General features: G+C 41.1%; 2 protein-coding genes across 2 annotated transcripts; both read left to right on the top strand.

The window, feature by feature from the left end:
- Positions 1 to 1,656: 1,656 nt before the first annotated feature.
- On the top strand, positions 1,657 to 10,106 carry LOC128398755 (vomeronasal type-2 receptor 26-like). The gene is made up of 6 exons (XM_053360007.1): positions 1,657 to 1,799; positions 2,498 to 2,858; positions 3,123 to 4,025; positions 4,609 to 4,836; positions 6,380 to 6,506; positions 9,205 to 10,106. Exons 1-6 carry the CDS (start codon positions 1,657 to 1,659, stop codon positions 10,104 to 10,106), a joined length of 2,664 nt encoding a protein of 887 aa, XP_053215982.1.
- Positions 10,107 to 15,386: 5,280 nt separating this feature from the next.
- LOC128398754 (vomeronasal type-2 receptor 26-like) lies at positions 15,387 to 21,245 on the top strand. Its single transcript, XM_053360006.1, has 5 exons — positions 15,387 to 15,548; positions 16,448 to 17,296; positions 18,703 to 18,807; positions 19,698 to 19,821; positions 20,341 to 21,245. Exons 1-5 carry the CDS (start codon positions 15,387 to 15,389, stop codon positions 21,243 to 21,245), a joined length of 2,145 nt encoding a protein of 714 aa, XP_053215981.1.
- The last annotated feature ends 3,316 nt before the right edge of the window (positions 21,246 to 24,561 follow it).

Here is a 24,561-nt window from a genome sequence, read left to right as displayed (position 1 = left end):
GATAGCCGTGATGGAGATTGGCGTTTTTGCAAGGGCCCCAGTGGAAGGGTCCTTTGCTATTAAACTTGTGACTGCTGTGGGGAGAAGTAGGGTTAGCCTATCTGACACAGATCAGATTGACATAGAGAAAGGTGGCAAGGAAAAAAAAGTTCTGAGCTGTGCCAGGGAAGGGGGCATGGGGACAGGAGACTTCAGTGGTTGCCCTGAATAAATAAACCTCTGCTATGAGAGCATCTGTTTTGTAGAATAGGCTTGCATTAGATATGATTACAGCTGTTCAGGGAGGGGGTTGCACTCTTTTAAAGCAGGAATGTTGCACATATATTCCAGTTAAGTCTAACTTTTTGCATAAGGCTGTGCAGGCTTTATATCAAGACAGTGTCAAGATAGCCAACTTGGAACAGGAATTATGGTGGGTTATGGTCAAGGGGTGGTTCCAAGTACTTGGAGGGTAGTGGCACCACTTACTGATATTTTTTGTTACGATTATAGCAATTGGATTACTTCCTCTCCCTGGCTAGCATATACCCACAGACTGGAGAAACCTACAGGAAAATAACAAGCTATAGACAATAGTTCAGAAACATTAGAAGGAAAGAACAACATGAAACTTTGTGGGAGTCCTGATCTGATTCAGGTTTTCTTTATTGACAGTTTGCACCATGGGGATTTTTTCACAACCACACATACAGCCACAGTGATGCAGTTGTGATGATGTCTAACAATGGTGAAAGGATGCTTCATTGTATGCCCTAGCTATGCTGCATCTGCACAGAAGCCTCCATATGTAACAGGGAATGCTAATGTAATCCACAGAGTATAAGATTTGGTATATTAAATTCTCATACAGTATTAACTCTCTGTGAAGGTTCACATTACCAGAAGAAAATTCTGAACAAATACAACTATCAGCCTATCATAGAACATTGTATACAGTTCTACATTCATACATGGACCAGTTGGACAAATGTTGCAGAATTGTAGCTCTCATCACCCCAAATATTGGCCATGATGGCTGAGGTTGATGGGAGTCCAATAACATCAGGAGGGCCACAGGTTCTCCACAGCTGCCCTGTGGCCTCATCCCAAGGCCTAGCTCTTCTGGATTTTTCTTCTTGTTCAGTATTATACTAAGCCCAGGTGTTGCTCCTGACTCCTAAGGATCCTGCAAGAGATGCCACTTGATAAACATGTTTTCTTCAGGTGTTCTGCCTGAGAGCAGAATACTCTCAGGAGTTAATTGTGAACTCTATAATTATCTTAAATTATGGTGAGCCTGTTTCTTGCCAAAGATAACCTGGGTTTTCAGTGACCACCATTACAATAAGTAATCAAAATTAAAAATGGATATAAAATGTTCTTGTGGCATTCAGGGCTTGGGGGGAAAGACTGTGTTGAAGCAGAACAGCTGCATTTTAAAGGTCATAATCATAAGTATCACCATTGACCAGCAGAGTCAGAAAAGACTGGGACTGGGTTGCTCTAAATGGGCTGATGTCGTATAGTGATGAATTAGATTGGAACTGTGGATTTTGATTCAGTCTGAAGGGGTTCATCTGTACAATTGCAATGCTGTTTTTGTTTCTGGCGCTACTGTGGTTGTGGTTGGTTCATCTTTCCTTTCATGAGTGCAAAGCACACTCCATTCCTTGCAGCATGAGTGATCCCGTTCAGATCCCACATGAGTATTACCAGCAAGGTGACTTCACCATTGGTGGCATCTCTTCTCAGTTCTTCTCCTTCTTTGACTTTATAGACTTCAAGCAACACCCCAATTTAATGTTTATTGGGGATCCTGTGTAAGAAACTTCTTTGCATGTCACTTATTAAATGTCTATGGGGCAGGGTAAAATAATATTATAGATAGATAATGAAAATGATGACATTTGGTGAGATCTAATTATTTCAAAAGGTCTGCTCTGAGTATGACTAATTTTGAATATCACCCAGATTTTTGTTTTGCTGCCCATGTGAGTTGAGAGAATTTCAATATTGTCCACTTACCATAAATTCGCTGACATCCCTAGGCAAAAGAAAGGCGTCTATAAAGTATAGGATAGAAACACAGATTCTGTTATTTCAATCAGAAATTCTGGAGTTAGAAAACAGGTCTCTTATACCTAACCAGCATCACAGTCCCCTGTTTGTCTATGTAGTGATTTCATTTTCACATAGAAAATAATGCAATTATCCATAATATTTCTTTTAAAAACCCTAGAGTTTACAAGGTATTTACTCAAGAAGACACACATTGCTCTTTACTGCCCATAGAAGCAACCACTGTTGCTCTCTGTTTGCTTCCTTTCATCCAAGCAGCTCACAGTATTCAGGGATAATTAAAATCTCCCAGCTATTTCTGGCTCAGTGTCTTCACATTTTTGAAGCCGAGTGGGCATGATGTACTGGATGTCAGGACAAAAGCAAGTGGACTGAACAAGTAGTTTATGAGGTCTAGAATATTGATGTAACATAGCTTACCGGTATGTTCTGATTGCAGTGTAGTGACAAAAAACTACCAGCATGTCCTGGCCTTGGTATTTGCAATGAAGGAGATCAATGAGAATCCCAGGATTTTGCCAAATGTTACATTGGGATTTCATATCTATGACAGCTACTTCAATGAAAAGTTGACATTTCAAACAACTCTGAACCTTCTTTTTAGCCAGAAAAGGACAATCCCCAACTACAAGTGTGGTACACAGAAGAATCTGATAGCAGTCATTGGGGGACTTGACTCTAAAACCACTCTTTACATGGCCACCAGCTTAAGCATCTACAAGATTCCTCAGGTAGCATATGCATGTGAGGCAGTGGATTTTTACAGAAATTGCATAAAGAAAAAGTGCTTTAGAGAAAAGGTGAGATGCATCTGTTGTGCATTCTGATGAGCTAGAAACTGCAAGTGGAGAGAGTGGGGAATAGGAGCAACCATGCCTATGCTTGCTCAGTCCCTATGATGTAACATACGGAGTCAAGTGTGAGTACCCATCATATCATGTTTTGGAATAACATCAAGTAATGGTGATAAACCAGTTCTAAAATAAACTTCTTAATAAGTATTTCTGCATTATATTATCTCTCAAAGTACACTTAATTTCAGTAATGCATTTGCTTATACTTAGATCTCTTATTACTTGTTTGGTCCTTCAAGTGCTGAAACCCACTTCCCGTTCCTATACCGAATTGTTCCGAATGAAGAGAATCAGTACCAAGGAATCGTTCACCTCCTTTTGCATTTCCAGTGGACATGGGTTGGGATTGTCATGCTGGAGGATGATAGAGGAGAGAATTTTCTGCAGATCTTAATGCCAATGCTTTCAGAGAGTGGCATCTGTACTGCATTCATTGACAGAATGCCATTGCTGACAGACTTCTCTGAAATAATTCCTGAGCATGAAAAGACAGTAAATACACTACAACTTGTTAACAACAACACAGTAAAAACACTTATTCTATTTGCAGAGACGCAGTTCTCATTGTTTTTTATATTCTTGATGTACCAAGTAGAGACAGATGATAAGACAAATGTGACTATAGGCAAAGTGTGGATTATGACAGCCCAATGGGATTTCCCAGCCATAGAGTTTCACAAAAGATTTGACAGAAAAGTCTTCCAGGGAGCTCTGTCTTTTGCAGTTCACACCAATGTGGTGCAGGAATTCCACAGTTTCCTTCTGACAGTAAATCCTTACTCACAGCATGGCGACAATTTTATCAGGGACTTTTGGGAGCAGGCTTTCAGCTGTTTATTTATAGATCCATCTGTGGTTGGAGAGAGCACTGGCGCCTGCACTGGGAAGGAGAAGCTGGAGAGCCTTCCTGGGCCATTTTTTGAAATGAGCATGACTCCGCAAAGCTACAGTATATACAATGCTGTCTATGCCATAGCTCATGCTTTAGATGCCATGGACTCCTGGAATCAAGTGCACACAGCAGTGACAGCTGTTCGAAATCCACATCCATACCAGGTACAACTTCAGAATCCAAACGTCTCTACAGACATGAACATAATGTTTCTACTAACAGTATGTTCAACTATGTGACAAGTACCCATTGTAGAGAACATTTTACACCTCTAGTGCAAATTTCACAGCTAGTTTTCTCTTCCTTAGAAATCTATCCACTTTCCTTCTTGTGAAGGAGTTCAATACTGTATCTACACCAATTTCTACCTAGCCAAACTTTTCTTAATTCTGGAGACTAGGGGTGATAGGCACCAACTCCTTAGGGATGAGGTATTTTCAGCTCACTCAGTAGTGTTTAGCAGAAGTCTTAGCACCCACCAATATTGGCCAGGTCATTTTGCATAGGCTTGCCCAGGAATTCCTCTGCAGCTTGTATTCCCTTCATATCCCAAATGATCAATATCCTATCATTTGTTATTTTCTAGGGCTTAGGGCAGTTCCCACACCAGTCTTATAAAATATGCTCCCTATATCCAGTCCCGGTCAGCAATCTGGCTGCAGCTATTTGTACTAGTTAAAGTTTCTGAGCACTTTTCAAAATCAGCTTTATTGCATTTAGGTGGAAAGGAAAAATAGACCTGGGTGTCATCAGGACAGTGATGTTTTGTAAAGAAAAAAAGAGCTTTTATCTCTTTGATTATAGCTTCACCGTTTCTTGAGGAGAATCTCATTTAACAACAGTGCTGGGGACCTGGTGTCTTTGAATGAGAAAGGTGAACTAGAAAGTGGACTTGATATTATAAATTGGGTTACTTTCCCTAACAAATCCTTTTCAAGGGTAAAAGTGGGAAGGATGGATTTGTGGACCTTAACTGACAGAGAGTTCAGGATCAATGAAGATGTCATCACATGGCACAGCATGTTTAATCAGGTAGATTTTGATTGGGATTGCGCATGTTGGATCTACGTACAAAAACATCAGTCATGAATGTTCCAGTATGAATGCTAGATTATTTCTTTAGTTGATAGATCTTTGTCTTCAAGGCAGTTGACAAATCTCTTTTAAACAGGTATTCCACATATTAAATCTCCAGATCTTAGAACAAAGAAAGCTCCTGCCTCAGAGTTCACCCTCACAGACAGAAAGCTACTCATATGGACACAATACTATAGCAAAATCTTCTAGGATTACTGGAGTTATGATACAGTGGAGGTTAACTGAGGTGGGAGGTTAACTGAGTCACTGGAGACAAGAAGGAAATTGTAAGAATACTCATTTTAATATGAGAATGTGATAGACAATCTGATGCCTGATTAGTCAATCAAAAGGGTCGTGTGATTCAAATATATTGTAATTTTTTTTCCTCCTCTGCCAAGCTCAGGCTGACTCATCCAGCAACAGGTCTGCTCTTGAATGGAGTTTGGATCTGGGAGCCCACTGCACCCGGCCCAGTGGGGCTTGAGAATGGGAGCAGAGCTGCGACTAGGAGTAGGCAGCTCCCTTGTGGGCCAGAGCCAGGCTTCAATGAAGGCGTCTGTCATGGGGGTGCCTGGTCACACCCCCTCCAAAAAATGTGCCTGCCCCCCCACGCCATGCCACTGGTTGAAGAGTTACAGTGCAGTATGCCTCTGGATCCTGCTTGCAGGATTCTCATGGACACTTGGTTGGCCAGTGTGAGAACAGGATGTTGGATGTGATCCAGCAAGGTTCTTCTTCTGTTCCTATGCCCTAGTGTCATTGATTCTATTCATATTGATCCAGAGCAGTCCCCAACGTACAGTTAGCAGAGTAAAATCTCAAACACGTTGCAGGATTCCTCAGAAATAGACCAGAGGCAGTAAGCTTCCTCCAGCAGAACTTTATTACTACTGAAGGCAAATGAGTATAATGGTCACAAATCCGATATCTTCAGGATCGGCACAGTCCATAAGAAATCCAGTTATAGTAAAAAAACAAAATTAGCTTGAACTTACAATAACTCAAAATAAAGCTAAAACCTTAGCACTTAAACATACTATGTACAGAACACCGCACCAGAAGGAAAGAGAGACAGAAAGTGGAACCCAGGCTCCTCCTGGCCTATTATTATAGTCAGCATGACCTTGGGTGAAAGAGATAACAGAATCAGTTTAAACCTGATGTTCAGCTTCTCTGAAGGAATAACCCAAATATCAGGAACCTTCTGCCTGTTTCTAGGCAGAATAGAAACTTGCTTGTTAGCTAGAAACTTCCAGCTTGTACCAGCTTGTATCACACAGAGAAGCTTCCAGAACCCTCTTGAATTAATTAGAATAGAAAAGATCTTTACACATTAGATCAATACTTTTTGCACCAAAAAATTGCAAACTGACACATAGAAAGTATGAAAATATTTTATATACAGAATGCTCCTTTTTCTGATGCCATTAGTTTTGGTGGGAATAGCATTTAGAAAGCATGGAGTAAACATTTCCTGCCTTGCATTTGTGGACAGATGCATCCCCGCTCCGTGTGTAATGACAACTGCCGTCCAGGTTCTGTTAGGCAAAAGAAGGAGGGGGAGCCATTCTGTTGCTATGATTGTGACCCATGTCCCAAAGGAAAGATTTCTAAACAAACAGGTAAGTGTCTACCATCAGATTGACTGAGTTAAGTTGGTAGAGTAGAAAGTTTCCTATATGGTAATATTAACCATTGTGTTTAAAGATGGGAATATTATATGCATAAAAGGACTTACTGTCATAAACTATTCAATTGGACACCGAAACTGTATTCACATATGCTGAATTCACAGAGGGATGGGGACTAGAGCTATCCTTGCTCCTAATCTCTATGAATTTACCTACAGAATTTAGTTCATTTTACCAGTTTCGTCTGGTTCACCAACCATGGCTGCTCCTGTACAGAGATTGCCTGACCACTGTAGTCCATGCATTGGTATCTCTGAGGCTAGATTACTGTATTGCATTCTATGTGGGGCTGTCCTTGGGTCTGGTTCAGAAGCTCCAGTTGGTACAGTATGCTGAGGCAAGATTGCTGATGAGAGAAAATTCTGGTTGAGAACATGTGATACCATTGTTAAAACAAAGCAACCTCTGGCTGCCTATCTGATATCAAATCAGGGCTAAGGTTCTTGTATTTGTTTACAAAGCTCTGAACAACTTGGGTCCAGGATACCTCAGGGATCACCTGACCACTTATATTCCCACCCAATGCCGGATATATGTATAGGCTAAGTAGGCTGAAGTCTAGGGCCTCTAAATCTAGGGGGCCTCACCAGCCTGCCCTCTCCCCAGGGCCGCAGTCTCTCCTCTCCCAAAATTACAAACCCAAGACTGCATCTAAATATATAAAAAAATTAAAAAATTGTCCAGTAGCACCTTAGAGACCAGCTAAGTTTGTTATTGGTATAAGCTTTCGTGTGCATGCACACTTCTTCAGATACACTGAAAGAGAAGTCACCAGACCCTTATATATAGTGGGAGGGTTGGGTGGGGTTTTTCTTAGGAGGGTAGTAGGAGATGGGTGATTGACTTGCTTTTCCTGTAGGACTAATTGCAGTCATTAACAGCCACGAACAGGTTTACCATACCCATTGAGTCAATCACAGTGTATCTGTGATTTTGACTGTGTCAGACCAACACGGCTACCTACCTGAATCTAGAACCAAGACTTCATGCAAGGGCAGGGCAACTCAGGCCCAGCAATTATGAGACACAGGGCTAGCCAGTGGGGCCCAATTTGAAGCAGTGGGGTGCAACTTGAATTTTTTTTTGTAGGGCCCCAGTTCACAGCCAAAGTCTGCAAAATCTTATAGATATAAATAAAATCCATCTAGATTGCTCTGGTGCGGGGGGGCGCCCTTAGGAGCAGCCCGTGGGGCCCAATTTGGCCCAATTGCTCCAATTGCCTTAAGGTCAGCCCTGATGAGACTGTGCAGGGGTTGGACTGACAAGCCCTGCACCTTCTAGGTCCCTGGTGTCGCTATTCAGAATACAGACTCAAGGACTTCTTATGGAAATAAAGGGGGGCACTTATTGCAAATCAGTTTTGTCACCTCTCTCCCCCCCAAGCCCTGACACAATGAGCCCAGCCACCTTTTATTCATAGCCGCATAAACACTACATTACAGCATGTCCATAAACTTGTACGTTCAACCGCTGAAATTTACACCCAATATGTAGCAATGGAGATCTATGTCACTGCTTTATGAATGAACACTGTGTTTTATGAATGGACTCTGTATTTTGTGAATTACCTAAGAGCCACGAATAGGGAGCTCTAGAATTTGACAGCTAACCAATTGGGTACTACCAAACAGCGACCCCTATTGCTGAAAGCAGGTAACCAGCAGGGAACGCTTCAGCTCAGCCTTTACACTGTTGACTGAACACCCCCTGCTGTGCAGATAATGGAGAAAGCTTGTAAATTGTATCCCTTCTGGCATCCTGACCAGGATTACACTGGTGTAAACCCTGGTGTACCAGAAGCCCAGAATAGCAGCAAATAAAATCCACTCATACGTCAGTGACTGATAAGACTTGCCCACCAGTCTTCCTAAATTATAAAGCTCCAAAATACAGGCCAAAAGAGAACAGGTCTGGGAAGAGCGAAGCATACAATGTTATGAGACTGAGGTGAGGGTCAGATGCCTTGTTAATCCCAGCAGGTATATAAAAGAATGACCGCCTTCACCCTGGCCAGGCCTTCACCCAAATCTGGCCATGTTCCCACCCCTTACTTTCTGATCCGTTGGTGTGGAGATATCAGCAGATCAGAAAAAACTTTTTGTATATGCCACAACTGCTGCCAGGATGCTGCTAGCCCAGAGATGGAAAGAAGATACAGTTCCAACCAAGAAAGAGTGGCAGATAAAACTAATAGACTATGCCAAAATGGCAAAACTCACGGGAAGAATTAGAAACAAGGAAGAGCTAACTTTTAATAAAGAATGGGAAATTATATACGGTAAGTTATTTGAAAAATTATTGTAAACAACTAAATTCATTAGTAGGATTGATGTAAAACTTGTAGTTTAAAAAATGAAATAGGAAATAATCAAGGATTAGTAAAAACTGGTATTATAAAGGAGATGCAGGGGGAATAGTTATAACATAAGCATCCACAAAGGGGAAGGGGGGGAGTCAAAGGGATATGTGTTTTGCCTTGTTTTCTTTTTTCTTATTTGATGTTTGTAAAATTAGCAAAACTCTTTCTGTGGGATTGTGCAAATTGCTTTCCCATAATCCCAGCGAGGAAAGTCAGATTCATATGTATTTGTTTGGGAGATGGATACATCACTGTTCCTTTCTGCTCCAGAAATGGACAATTGTATCAAATGTCCAGAAGATCAGTATCCAAATGGAGACCAAGATGGATGCCTTCCCAAGGTTTTGCATTTTCTGTCATATGATGATGCTTTAAGCATCAATTTAATTTTCATGGCACTTTCATTTTCTGTCATCACTGCTTTGGTATTAGGGATATTCATTAAACACCACAACAGTCCCATTGTCAAAGCCAATAATCGGGGTCTAACCTACACTCTGCTTATTGCTCTCCTGCTGTGCTTCCTCTGCTCCTTGCTCTTTATTGGCCAGCCTCAAAAAATAACTTGCCTTCTACGACAAACTGTTTTCGGTCTCATCTTCACCGTGGCTGTTTCTTCCGTGTTGGCAAAAACCATCACAGTGATTTTGGCATTCATGGCCACACAACCAGGATCCAGGATGAGGAACTGGGTGGGGAAAAGACTGGCAGCTTCAATTGTTTTCTCCTGCACTGCCATTCAAGGAGGTCTTTGTACTGTGTGGCTCCTTACTGCTCCTCCATTCCCACATTTGGACATGGACTCCTTGGCTAAAGAAATTGTGGTTGAATGTAATGAAGGGTCTGTCCCTATGTTTTATTCTGTGCTTGGATACCTGGGATTTCTAGCTCTTGTCAGCTTTGCTGTGGCTTTTCTTGCTAGGGAATTGCCCAGTACTTTTAATGAAGCCAAGTTCATCACTTTCAGCATGTTGGTGTTTTGCAGTGTGTGGGTCTCTTTTGTGCCAACTTACCTGAGCACAAAGGGAAAATACATGGTGGCTGTGGAGATCTTCTCTATCTTAGCCTCTAGTACTGGTTTGCTGGGTTGTATATTTGCCCCTAAATGTTATATAGTTGCCCTGAGGCCTCAGCTAAACTGCAAGGAACATATAACAAGGAGAAATAACTAAGGATTCAAAACTCGGATAGTGTTCTTTACTGTTGTTGTCTTTATGATGTCATTTGATTGTTGGAAATAAAATGGTCAAAAAGAGATGAGCATACATTTGCTTCAAATAGTCAGAGATGGTCTCATGTATAATATTGGCAGACTATCTTTGTGTGATGCCAGTTCTGTGTTTCATTGGTCCAATGAATGGTCCAATGACAACTTAAATTATTAAGAAATAGTGCATGAGTTTGATTTATTCGTCATACCTCACATCTTCTTGCTTCGTGTGTCATGTCCATTAAGATTATAAGCTTGACTACAACCATTTCACTACTAATTTTTGTAAAGTGCTCTGCAATCCATTTTGGCTAAACAGTGAGGTAAAAGTGATTTTTAATACATATAAAAATCCATTTGAATCAAAAGAATTGGTTTGTATCCACTGATTGTATCCACTGATTGGAAGAGACTCCCCAGCCTCACAACCAGGAATCTTTACTATCCTTTGCAGCGGTACAGAGGACTGAAGCTGGTATCTTCTGCTTGCAAGCTTGGTCTCATCTTTTAATCTATAACCCCATTTCCATAAACTTTTCTGGGGACTGAACCCAGATGTCCAACACCAAAGTTGATCATGTTACTGCAAGACCAACAAGCTAGACATGTTTACTGAATTCCTGGCTACAGTCCAAAAAATGTTGATTTCTAAAATGATATCTGCAACTCCTCATGGGTGCAACCTATGGGGATTGGGCCAATAACCCATCCAGTCCAGCAACACCAAATGCTTGTGGGAAGCACACATACAGGAACTGAGTGCAACAGCATTATCCCCAATTACAACATCAAGCTACTGCCTTGAGAAACATACAAATGGTGGTAAATCATAGCCCTCCAAGTTAGAAGCCATTCATAGCCATATATTTGAATTTGTCTATTCCTCTTTTAAGGGACACGGGTGGCGCTGTGGGTTAAACCACAGAGCCTAGGACTTCCAGATCAGAAGGTCGACGGTTCGAATCTCCACGACGGGGTGAGCTCCCATTGCTTGGTCCCTGCTCCTGCAAACCTAGCAGTTCGAAAGCACGTCAAAGTGCAAGTAGATAAATAGGTACCGCTCCGGCGGGAAGGTAAACGGCATTTCCGTGCGCTGCTCTGGTTCGCCAGAAGCGGCTTAGTCATGCTGGCCACATGACCCGGAAGCTGTACGCCGGCTCCCTCGGCCAATAAAGCAAGATGAGCGCCGCAACCCCAGAGTCGGCCACGACTGGACCTAATGGTCAGGGGTCCCTTTACCTTTACCTTTTATTCCTCTTTTAAAGCTATGCAAGTTGGTGGCTATCAAGATAGGAACAAAAATTGTGAGGGAGACAACTAGAAATGTAAAAAGATTAAACTAATTAAGAAGATAGGCCATCAAGAAAAGTTAAACGGTGTTTCAAAGCCTCTGTGCCTTATAACAGGCTGTTTACACTCAACTTCTTTGCTTACATTTCCATGACTTCTGTTAACACTGCATGGACCATAATCCAATAAGCATTTGGACCCACTTATATAAAATATCTAGGCAGTGAATAATATATACATGTACACAATTGCAATGCTTTGCATGAGAGCAGAGGAAATGCATTAATGATTCTAGCATTTCTGTTCCAAGCATGAGCTGACCAGTTACCAGGATAGGGAATCTCTGGTCTATTGGACTGCATCTCTCATAATCCCTGACCATTGCCTATAGTGGCTGAGCAAGGCCAGGTCAAGACATTTCGGCACCTGAGGAATACCACAACATGGTGTCCCCTCTCTGACAAGAAAGAAGGGGTGAAGATCTACATCAGGAACAATGGAGGAATAAAGTTCTGTTCTCCCTTTGGATCCTGATGCCTGAGGCAGTTCCATGACAGAAACTTTATTTGCATTAGCCGATGGCCATAGCAACATTAAAATATACACAGAAAAAATGAAAATTAGTATAAAAGCACAGTTTAGGGTCCTGAATCAACAGTCAGATAGTGGCCCTTATTCTGATTGCCCCTGCTAAGAACCTAGCAACCTTTGCTGTTATCTGCTCCTTTTGGTCTGACAGGAGAAAGGACACTGTGGCAGTGGTTGTGCACCCTGGGATGGTCAGTACGAGTGGGATGGTCAGTACGAGTGGAGTGATTCGTTCCTCAGGTCTTTGTAGAGAGTGCAAGACAGGAGGATGTGTGCCGCTGTTTTGGTGCTACCGCCTCCACAGGAGCAAAGGCGTTTCTCATGCAGGATCTTTTGGAATCGGCCCTAAAGTAAAGCAGATGGCAAAAGGTTCAGTCTTGCGAGTGTGAAAGCATGTCTGTATTTTGGGATAGCTAGTTTGTGCAGGTATGGAGCCAGAGAATCAAAATGGGAAGATGGAAAATGATCATACCATGAGCAGAATTTCGTTATAGTGTCCAGATTGTTCTGATGCTCGATATCTTTTAGACATTGACAAATTAGACTGTTTGCTTTGGTAAGGCCCATAGTGAGTAGTTGTTGTGTGAATAGGCCACAAGAGTGGAGTTTTTGGTAGACAGTTTTAAGCCAGGCACTTTTGTGGTAGTCTTGAAGTACTAGGGATAGTAGTGTATGGGATCTGTTCTCCCTATTGATCCTGATGCCTGAGGCAGTTGCCTCCCCTTGTTTGATAGGTTGGCTGGCCCTGTGGCTGGGGTTGATAGAATTTGGGGTTCCATAACATATGTAAGGGCCACAGGTTCCTTATCACTGCTCTATGGCTTCATTCCAAATCTTGTCTATTCTGGATGATTTTCCCTGCTCTTGATTCAATAGGGAAACAGATATGAGACACCACCCAGTAAACAAGTTTTCTTCAGCTATTCTGCTGCCCATGAGCAGAATGCCTTGGGGATGCAGATGTGAACCTTGCAATTATCTCAAATTATGGTTATCTGCTTTCTTGCCCAAAGCAACATGGATTTTCAATGACTACTTGCAGAATCAAGATGAAAATACATATACTGTAAAATATGCTTGTTCCTTTCAGAGCTCTTGAGGACAGACTGTGAACATGAAAGGCAGCTGAAAGTTTTAGATAAAGTATCACTGTTGACCAACAGTGTCAGGAGACAACTGATATTAGGATTTTGCTCAAGGGGGGAAAAAGGATTCTCGGTTATGTTTGCAATGCTGTTTTTGTTGTTGTGGCTACTGATTTTGCGGTTGGTGTTTCACCCTCTGACTGAGTGCAGGATGCACCCAATTATTTGCAGGAGGAGTGATCCCTTCCAGATCCCACATGAGTATTATCATCCAGGTGACATTATCATTGGTGGTATTTCTTCACAGTTTTTTATATTTTTTGGCACCATAGAATTCAATCAACACCCCAATACAATGCTTATTCAGGATCCTGTGTAAGGAACTTCCTGTCTCTCATAAAATACTAACATACAGTTTATACTACTCCCATTGATATGGAGTGGGGGAAAAATATCAGCTCAGGTGCCATGTTCCCTTATGAAACATCTTCCCAGGGGCTGTATTCCAGTGATGGGTAGGGCCAAAGGGCACTGAGTCCATGGACTTTGCCAGAGCTAAAATTGGGTGGAACAGTAGAAATTATTCTTGGCTCTGTAGAGTAGGCTACCTTCCAGTCATGCAAATGTCAAGATGTTTCTACACACCCACTCCTCACACACATCCATCCATGTTCATACAGCAAAAAATACAACATCCAGAGTCCAAGGACACATCCCATGAAGGCAAAACCGCAGATAAGGTCTCATGGCAAAAGCAGAGGGTGTTATCTAGGGAAGCCATATACGCTTGTCAAAGAGGCGTTTTCAGAGTGGTATGACCAGTGTAGAAACACTGGGCACAGCACTTCAGGGCGCACCAAAATAATACTGTAGAATGGAACATGAGTGGAGGCAGCAGGAGGGGGGAGGAATTTCAGCATTGTACAGTGTGCTGTTGAAATTTGAGAGCCAAAGTCTGCCACAGCTTGTCAGGTCTATCAATTTCTGCTGCCCAACAGTTATTTGAGGTTTACATAATATCCATTGAATTTTATCTTCAGTTATTCTCTATCTTTTGTAATGCATTCATCATCTTTCTGCTTTCCCCTGCCAATCACTGTAGTTTCTTCTTTATCCCATTTTTGCCTGTAGCCGGGGTGGCAAATAATGCAGCATTATTGTACTTTTGTTGTACAATCTCAATTTCTGGTATTTTTCATATGAACTACATTCTCTATTTTAAAATAAACACATTGTGATTTATAAATATCCATTCATGACTGAATGTTTTCGGCAGTGCTTTGAGAAGGTGCTGGTCAGGATGATGAAATTTATAACATAACTATCTATCTACCACTATATTGTAGCCTGGCAAATTATGGGCAGTCCTGGGATTCAATATGCCACTGAGGCACAATGGGGTCCATTGTGTGCACAATGTAAATGTGAGTTACATTTTAATTAAGCAGCATCATGGTTCCCTGATTTCCTATAAAGTAATTTCATTTTTTCACAAACAAAATTATACAACTTTTCATTATGCAGGGCAGATTTTATTGAAGCACACACTAGCTGATGTTCTTTGCTGCCCCTAGAACCCACACTGTTCAAACATGTTTTCAATTTATATTCCTCTTAATGGTAAGTTTTCTGGTTAATTTTTTCTTAGTAAGAAAAAGTTGAAATAATCGTTGCAACAAAGGTTCATAGTTTAAAGTAGATTTTGAGAGAGCATGACACCCATTCATAGATTATTTCAACAGCAGATATAAAAATATCGGTTGAATGCAGAATCAATTGAAGTTTGTTTGGATACAAAATTCTCCCTTGCTTGCTTTATTATCAACAGAGCTCCAGAAATATGAATAGTATAAAATGTTTAAGAACAGTATCAACCCATCTCCCTCTCTCTTTTCAAATTCAAAAAGTTTGCTTAAATTAATAAGAAGGCAAGCAGCTCACAGACATAAAAGAGCCATCCTCTTAAAGCGAGCCCATCTATTTTTGTTTCAGTTATTTGTAGTTTGAAGTCATATACACATTGCTTTGGAAGATACATATGGCAGTACTGATGAAAAGGATGCCAGACCCAAAAACAGATGTCTTTGCAAGAACAGTTATTCATGAGGTCTAAAATATTGGTTTAATGTGGTATATATTTTTATTGCAGTGTAGTGACAAAAAACTTCCAGCATGTACTGTCCTTGGTATTTGCACTGAAGGAGATCAATGAGAATCCCAGGATCTTACCAAATGTTTCACTGGGATTTCACATCTATGACAGCTACTTCAATGCCAAGATGACGCATCAGACTACTCTGAATCTTCTCTTTAGCCTGAAAGAGATTGTCCCTAACTATAAGTGTGACACACAGAAGAATCTGATAGCTGCCATTGGGGGACTTGACTCTGAAGTCTCTCAATACATGGCCACATTCTTAAATGCGTACAAGATTCCTCAGGTAGGATATGCATGTAAGACACTGCAGTTTTACAGATATAGGGGGAAATCTGCCGTATTCAATGGAGTAGAAAGTCTTAAGGGACTTCCTCCAAAATGGAGGGTGACAGTGAGAATTCATGGAGCCCAGTGTTGGGTTGGCACTTAACTTTCTAAGGGCTGGACCCATCGAAGAAACCTCTGTGTTCAGCACAACATGCTGCCTGCCCACCCCGAGTACTGTGGGATTAGTCAGTCACTGTCTAACATTTATGGGTACTCCTTACTTGGCTTCTGAGTCTCTCCCCCCTTTATCTTTCTTTTTTGCTAATTCCACATTGCCTTGCAATTGGAATATTTGGAGCTGAGTGTTTATGATTTAGCTAAATGGCTTCTGATCTCACAATCAGTATTACGTGTGGGCAGGATGAAAGTAAGCCTAGGTAAGCATACTGAGCTACTCCTCGGCAAGGCAATTTTTATCACATTTCTCTAGCTGCCAGCATGGGGAGGTGGTTGGTTTGGTCTGATGCTCTTGAGACCTTAAGTGTTCGCCCAGTGGAATGGCAGATAGCAGGAGTGACATGCACAAATTATCTACCACACACTCACTGGCATTCACAGGACCATATCACTCAATTTAATTATGATGAACACCAAGCCAGGACACTCTTTTCTAGCGTGGGTGAAAGAGAATATTTCTCTTTCTTTCCCCATAAGTTCCCACATGTCGTTTCTTTGACAGTTTATGGTACTGCTGCATACCCTCAAGTTAATGAATTATAATCTTTCACCACAGTTATGCCTCTTGAGCCTTCATTCTGAGATTAACAGCAGAAAAATAGAGTTAAAATATGTCCACACTATATCTGAAAGCACACAATCACTAATATACTTTTATCTGTGCATACTGTTTCTCAGGTCTCTTATTATTTATTTGGTTCTTCTCTGGATGCTAAAATCCAGTACCCTTTCATATACCGAGTGGTCCCCAATGAAGAAAATCAGTACACTGGAATTATCCAACTACTTTTGCATTTCCAGTGGACGTGGGCTGGGATTATCACACTGGCTGATGATAAAGGAGAGGATTTTGTGCAGACCTTGATGCCAAAGCTTTCCCATAATGGCATCTGCTTGGCTTTCACAGACAGAATGCCACCATTGACAGATGTCTCTGAATTACTCGATGGCTACCAAGAGGCATGGGAGAAGACCAGCCTTGACAAAGACAGGAAAGCAAAGGCAGTTATTGTATATGCAGAAACATTGTCTATGGTGGGTTTAATATTCTTGCTGTACCAAGTAGAAAGCGAAGATATGGATGGGGCATCTCTAGGCAGAGTGTGGATTATGACCGCTGCATGGGACTTCCCAGCATTACAGTATCAAAGGGACTGGAATATAACACTCTTCCAAGGAGCTTTGTCCTTTGCAGTGCACTCTACTGAGGTCTGGGAATTTCACAACTTCCTTCACATCTTTAAACCAGACTCATGCAGTGGGAACAATTTCATAAGAGACTTCTGGGAACAAGTATTTCACTGTGTATTTTTAGATTCCCCTGTGGCTGGAGAGAACGATGGGGCCTGCACTGGGAAGGAAAGGTTGGAGAGCCTTGCTACACCAGTTTTTGAAATGAGCATGACCCCCCAAAGTTACAGTGTATACAATGCTGCCTATGTCATAGCACATGCTTTGCATGCCATGTACTCACTGAACTCCAAGCACAGAGCTGTGGCAATACTTCCAAATGTGCGGCCGTGGCAGGTACTAACTCATTGCCAAGGCAACTCTACAGATATGATTAGAAAATGCAGAATACTATTATATTCAACTAATCTGACAACATGCCTTATAGGGTTGTACCCAACTAAGTTAAACTCAGAAAAGATCCATTGAAATAAGTGGACTTAAGTTAGTCCTATTAATTTCCATGGATCTACTCTGTGTTGGATAAACATTGGATACAACCCATAATATCGCAAGTGAAATTTCTCAGTTTCTTTTTTCATGAAATACATATAGCACAGGATACATTCCCCTTCTTCTCAGTCAGTTGGGATAGTAAGTCCTGACTAAAGGCAATGAAGGGAAGAGAAGGAGATTTTTGTGTTCTATAAATAATGCAGGAGCAGGAGGGAGGGAAAGCCCAATTAAATACTTGCCTCTGGAATTTATGGATTGCCAACATCAAGCATTATGTCTGTACCAGATCCAGATGAGTGAAAACAGGCAAGAGAGATTGTTTGAAAATGAGCAAATAAACATCTATTCTGAAATATTAGAGAAGTGAGAAATCTCCTTTCTGCTAGTAGCTTGCCCCCCCCCAAAAAAAAAGAAAGGAGGGAAGGAAGGAAGGGAGGGAATATGTCTTCATCCTCAATGCTATAGAATAGCACATGTGCTTGAAAAAATGCAATGTCTCAAATTGACAACCGATTTGAATATGGAAGAAATGAGTGATTAGAGTTACAGACATATACTGAGTGCTCAAATTTATTTATTTATTTAGTTCATTTTTATCTTGCCTTTCTTCCCTTATGGAACAAATGGAAACTTTCATTAAATAGGTTTACACTCCAACTAAACTCAGCCCTGATTAACTTCAGCAGTGTGGCTGCATCTTGGGCCCTTAGACCATGGCCTTGGTAACCAGATGGTTTTTAGGACCCAGTTCATTTAGCAGCTTGTATTGTTTGGGCCAAGATTATCTCAATGATCATCTACTACCTATTAATTCAGATCATCATTGTAACTACTGGCTCCATACCCTCCCCCCAATCTGAAATGCAGTGGGAGGATAAAGCAGGGCCTTCTAAGTTGTCTTGGTGAAGTCCTTTTTGATGTGGACCTGTTGCTAATGAGTTTTAGAGTACAACTTTTACACGTACGTAATTTAAGAAAATGCAAATTAGTTATAGTCATTGATAACTCTTATTTTATTGCTACTTCTGTTCTGGATTGATTTCTTTTGTTACGGTTTTTATTGTGTAATTATGTCTTAAGTAGTCTTTTTTATTTTACAGTTCAGTTGCCTTGTAGGTCCTGGTGAGACAGGTTATCAATATTCTATATTCTATGGATAATAAAGAAAGTTGGATGCAGAACAAAAATATTTATATTGTTTCCCATTCTGTAACTTTTAAAAGCTGCTTTTACTTCTTTGATTGTAGCTCCATCCTTTCTTGAGGAGAATCTCTTTCAACAACAGTGCTGGGGACCAAGTGTCATTGGATGAGAAAGGTGAACTAGAAAGTGGATTTGATATTATAAACTGGGTAACTTTCCCAAATAGATCTTTCTCAAGGGTGAAAGTAGGAAGGCTGGATCCATGGGCAGGCAGAGGGCTGACCGTTCATGATGAGATGATCACATGGCATAGCATGTTTAACCAGGTAGAGTCTGAATTTTAGTTCTAAGTACAAAATATTAATGTTGAGTACAATATTCACTACTCATCCAGTTATCACACATCTCATTGTACTTTCATATCTCCATTTTTAAAAAATGAATATCTGAGCATAAACAAATATACTGTAAGCAAAAAAGAAAACAACCCCCTTGTTTTTTTAAAACCCTCATTTTGCTGAATGTTTCTTTTTCATGAAACTATGTATTTCACTAGCAGTATGCATTCCATTATTGTTCCACAAAGAGATCTAGAGATGCATCAAAGAAAGCAGGTATTGCGAAACCTATGTGAAATAGAGACCATAAATGGATAGGCTATGTCTTTTATTGAGTTCAAAGTCAACTTCCAGGCTCATTCATCTTGTACATCCATAAACTCACCATCCACCCAATCACTTCACACCGTCACCAAACTGCTATAACAAATCACTCCTTCTGCTCTACCAAAAATGTACTGTAACACCAGAAAATGAAGCTGTTCACTAACAGAACTGTATAAGGTATCAAAACAAATTGCCACCCATCATACAGATGTACTGTCCCCAAAATCAATCTGGCTTTCAACTAGTTGTACAGAACTAAGGCAAAAAGCATTTCTAACAAAAGTCAATTTTGGGAGTAATTCATATAGCTCCCAGAAAGGATCAACATGTACTGCATACAAAATTATTTCTCTGATGAAATTGTTTTCTGTGTGAATCATTCATTGAGATAAGCATGCACTAAGTATGTTTTCCTCCTTTCTGTTTATGGACAGAAGGCCCCCTCTTCAGTGTGTAATGACAAGTGCCGTCCAGGCTATGTTAGCAAAAAGAAGGAAGGGGAGCCATTCTGTTGCTACGATTGTGACCCATGTCCAGAAGGGAGGATCTCTAATAAAAAAGGTAGGTGTCTACCATATTGTAGCAGTGGTTCCCATGCTGTGAGCAGTGGACCCCTTGCTTGAATCTAGCGTCCAGTGTCTGTTCACATATCCAGAACTATTTACTGTGGCTTTCATGTGGCCCATTTGACAAAAAGCCAGGCAGCCTCCTCTGGCTTTCTGCCTGGGCTGGGGTGGACTAACTGTGCTTCAACTTGAATTTGCATCCCATAACTCCTGAGAGGAGGTAGGAAGCCTCCTACAGTAATGAGTCACTAAAGGGCACCCACAGCTGCTCATTCTGTATTGTGGTAGCTGAGAAGCCAACTTGTGAGCCACTTCAGAGCTTCCACTGACCATGCCTACTGATTCTGGGGAGGAGGTGGAGGGTTCCCAGTGGCAGCAGGAGCACAAACTCACATTGTAATGAGCTAGGTGATTCTGAGTGTTCCTTTGCCAGGATTACTGAGTGTCCAGAGAGGCCATTTTGTACATGTTTCCTTGATTGAGGTGTTGTTATATCTTTTTTATTCTTTCCCTGAAATAGAGAATTGTATAAAATGCCCAGAAGATGAGTATCCAAATGGAGAACAAGACGGATGTCTACCAAAGAGTTTAAACTTTCTGTCTTATGATGAAATGTTGAGTATCACTTTAGCTTTTATGACATTTGCATTTTCTGTGACCACAGCTTTGATGCTAAAAATATTCATTAAATACCAGAAAACTCCCATTGTCAAAGCCAACAATCGTGGCCTCACGTTTACTCTGCTCATCGCCCTCCTGCTTTGCTTCCTCTGCTCCTTGCTGTTCTTTGGAAGACCTCAGACAGTGACCTGCCTCCTAAGGCAAACAGCTTTTGGCATCGTCTTCACTGTGGCTGTTTCTTCCGTGTTGGCAAAAACCATCACAGTCATTTTGGCATTCATGGCTACAAGGCCAGGATCCAGGATGAGGAACTGGGTGGGGAAAAGACTGGCAGCTTCTATTGTTTTCTCCTGCACTATCATTCAAGGAGCTCTTTGTACTGTGTGGCTCCTTACTGCTCCTCCATTCCCACATTTGGACATGAATACTTTGGCTAAAGAGATCGTGGTTGAATGTAATGAAGGGTCTATCCCTATGTTTTATTCTGTTCTCGGGTACCTGGGATTCCTGGCTCTTGTCAGCTTTGTTGTGGCTTTTCTTGCTAGGGAATTGCCCAGCACTTTTAATGAGGCCAAGTTCATCACTTTCAGCATGTTGGTGTTTTGCAGTGTGTGGGTCTCTTTTGTGCCAACTTACCTGAGCGCAAAGGGAAAATACATGGTGGCTGTGGAGATCTTCTCCATCTTAGCCTCTAGTGCTGGATTGTTGGGCTGTATCTTTGCTCCTAAATGCTATATAATTTTACTGAGGCCTGAGCTGAACAACAAGGAGCACTTAACAAGGAGAAATAAGTAGCAGTTAGAAACTTGGATGTGGTTGTCCAGTGCACTTTTCTTTAAAATATGCGCTGCTTGGTGGAAATAAGGTAGCCTAAGTCACATGTCTTTATTTGTCAGGAAGCCTAAGTGTTTGGACATGGGTTTCATGCACAAAAACATGTTTTGCATCATGCAAGTTCTTTGTTTTAGTGTCTGCAAAATGGCATAAAGAAAGATTCTTGCCTTAAAGCAGTTTAGAACTGCTGCCAAAATGGATCTGCTCTCTTGTCAGATGTGAGAACAGTAATTGAGAGGTAATAATGTAGAATTTTATTGTTGTGTTATTCATTCATTCTTAAATATATTATTATCATATTTATATCCCATCTTTTCTCCAAGGAGCTGAAGGTGACATATATATTTATTTTCCCTTGTTTATTTTATTTTCACAACAACCCTGTGAGGTAGGTTAGGCAGTGACACTGTGACAGGACCAAGGTGACACTGGAATGATGATGAGGGTGTGAGTGGGGACTGAAGTACTGACCTTGCACAGCCCATTCAAACACTCCAGCCACTGCAATACAAGTGGCTAACTATTAAATTATATAATATCCTGTCACTATATTTCAGCCTACCTATATTTGTGTTGGCTATTGCCTTAGTCTGCTTACTGTAAAGATGATATTGTGTGGTTGTCACTTCCATTGGCAAATGCGTGATTGGTTCTTTATTTGAATTTTTTTAATAAATAAATAAATAAATAAAATAATAAATAGGATTGAAATTGCCTACTTGATGATAGGCCACATATAAAATAATCCAGCTGATGACAGGCAGCTGGATTATTTTATATGCACCCAGTTTACTTTAGATACATAAATACTAGGGGGGGCTGCTAGGGGCGCATTGGAAGATGGCTGACAATACCATCTCTCCGGCTCACACGAGGTAATTAAGAGGCTAATATGGGAGTATGTAGCCTCCCTTGTTTCCCCAGGGAATGGGGAAAACACTGCCTTTGCCTGCGGTTGCCCCTGAGTTCGAAAGAAGAGCACTAGGCGCACAGCTCTCGTGTTGGTTTTTCGCTCTCCCAGATGCCGTCTCTGATCACGCGACCTGGTTGCAGGAGCTCAAAATAAACAATTAGAAAGCAGCAAATGCACATGTTTCGAGTGAAGAACGGCAGTTTAGACTGCTAATTGAAGTGACCTCTGTGAAGTTGAGCGATGGGCTGGATTCAATAGGAAAATATATCAAGAAGAAGATACATCAAAGGTGTCGGTATGTTGGAACGGGACGGAAAGGAGGGGGGGAAACTTTTCTTTTTTTCTCTATGTGATTACCTAACAATCCCCCCCAAGAAGAACCGTTGCAACGATTGATTATAAGCGGGATGATTAAGAACTGTGTGGAAATGAATTACTAACCAAAGGCTTGGTTTGTGGAAGATCTGGAAAGGAATGAAAGGAATGACGCAGTTATAAAAAGAGATACGCCATGACAGGCAGGCTTTGTTGCAGGAGTGACGATCAAGAGGGGGAGGAAGCCATGGCTTTGTTATCATATTGGACTCTGTGTTTGACCTGGCAGAACCCCCGGAGAAGATCGAGGAGGGAGTGACAGGCCTGCGAGGATTAATGAGCAGACGCTAAGATTGTTTGCTATGGAAGTGCTGAAATGGCGTCTGCTGTCTGAATATGACTCTTGGATGAATGAAAAATCCACACAGGACTATAATAACGCTTGTTTTCAACTTGCTTGTGGAGACTATCAGAGGTCACAAAGAAAGGAAAAAAATACGATAACAACAAGAAGAGATGAGGAAAACAACAGAGGAATGGATAGAACTGTGAACATTATTTGGACAGAACTGTGAACATCAAAGCAGCAGCAACAGGGATGATTGGATCCCTTTCTGAGCTCGAAGCATGGTTACCCCAAACAAAAATTTAAAATTTGGTTCTGTAATTTGGAACTAATGTGATTTGATTGGTTTGTTAATAAAAATTAATTTTTTTAAAAAAATAAAAAAATACTAAACCTGGATGATATATCCTTGGATGAAGGAATTGAGGGGCTGCTCATGAGATTTGTAGATGACACCAAACTGGGATGGGTAGCTAAAACCCCTGAAGATACAATTAGGTTTCAAGACAACCTTAACAGATAGGAGAACTGGGCCATAATTGACAAAATAAATTCAGTAGGGAGAAATGAAAAATTCAGTGCATTTAGGCAGGAACAATCAGATCCACAAATATAGGATTGAGGACACCTGGCTTTACAGATGTATATGTGCAAGTTTCTAGGAGTCTCATTGACTACAAATTTAAAATGTGATGAGGCAGCAAAAATTCTAGGCAACCTCAACAGAAATATAGTGTCCAGTCCAAGGGAAGCAATAGCACCACTCTATTCTGTTTTGATCAGCAGGCCCATCTCCTTGATGCCAGGGATGGGGAACCTGTGGCCCTCCAAATATTACTGGATGGAAACACCCATCATACTTCACCATTGGCCATAACTTGTTGGGGATAATAGGAATGAGAGTCCAGCACCACCTGCAGAGTTATAAGTTTCCCATCCATTCTTTATGGATTCATCCCCAGACTGAATGCTTCAGTATACATTTTCTTTCTCAATGTCACACTAAGCCCAAGTTCCCCAGCTGACCCAATAAGGAAAAAGATATGAGATTACACCTAATAAACGTGTTTTCTTCAGCTGTTCTGTTCTCCATGAACCCTGTAATTATTTAAAATTATGGTGATCCTCTTCCTTGCCACATATGGCATGTATTTCCAGTGACAATCTAAAAAAGAGCAATCATAACAAAAACAGGTATAAAATGGGCCTGTGCTTTTCAGAATGCAGGGTGACAGACTGGAGAAGCAGTGCCGCTCAGAATTTTATAGTCTGTAAAGTACCACCACTGACTGGCAGAATCTAGAGAAACTGTGATCGCTTGCTCTTAACAGGCAGATACTTTATGCAGTAAAATTAGACCGAATCAGTAGATTTTGTAACATAAGAAGTATTCACCCTTATGTTTGCAATGCTGATTTTGTTGCTGTGCCTATTGATCGTACAGTTGGTGTTTCTTCCCCTAACTGACTTCAAGGCTCTTCCCTTTACTTGCAACATGAGAGATCCCCTCCGGATCCCACATGAATATTATCAGCAAGGTGACCTCATCATTGCCAGTATTTCTTCTCAGTTCTTCTCCTTTTTTGACACCATATCCTTCAAGCAACACCCCAATTTAATGTTTATTGAAGATGTCCTGTAAGGAATTTTCCGTTTCCCATAAAAATAATAATATTATGGGCAAGTTATAATAATCTCATAGT

This window comes from Podarcis raffonei, chromosome 13 (assembly GCF_027172205.1).
Source record: "Podarcis raffonei isolate rPodRaf1 chromosome 13, rPodRaf1.pri, whole genome shotgun sequence".
NCBI lineage: Eukaryota > Metazoa > Chordata > Lepidosauria > Squamata > Lacertidae > Podarcis > Podarcis raffonei.
The sequence above is the reverse complement of the archived record's forward strand: the minus strand, read 5'-3'. Positions and strand labels throughout refer to the sequence as shown.

Bases quoted from the DNA above. Each gene is read 5' to 3' on its own strand.
- LOC128398755 (XM_053360007.1), top strand. From the start codon at position 1,657: ATGAGTGATCCCGTTCAGATCCCACATGAGTATTACCAGCAAGGTGAC. The intron at 2,859-3,122 runs GTGAGATGCATC...GCTTATACTTAG, and splicing joins AAAAGTGCTTTAGAGAAAAG to ATCTCTTATTACTTGTTTGG. The intron at 6,507-9,204 runs GTAAGTGTCTAC...TTTCTGCTCCAG, and splicing joins AAAGATTTCTAAACAAACAG to AAATGGACAATTGTATCAAA.
- LOC128398754 (XM_053360006.1), top strand. From the start codon at position 15,387: ATGACGCATCAGACTACTCTGAATCTTCTCTTTAGCCTGAAAGAGATT. The intron at 15,549-16,447 runs GTAGGATATGCA...ACTGTTTCTCAG, and splicing joins ATGCGTACAAGATTCCTCAG to GTCTCTTATTATTTATTTGG. The intron at 19,822-20,340 runs AAGGTAGGTGTC...TTTATTCTTTCC, and splicing joins AGGGAGGATCTCTAATAAAA to CTGAAATAGAGAATTGTATA.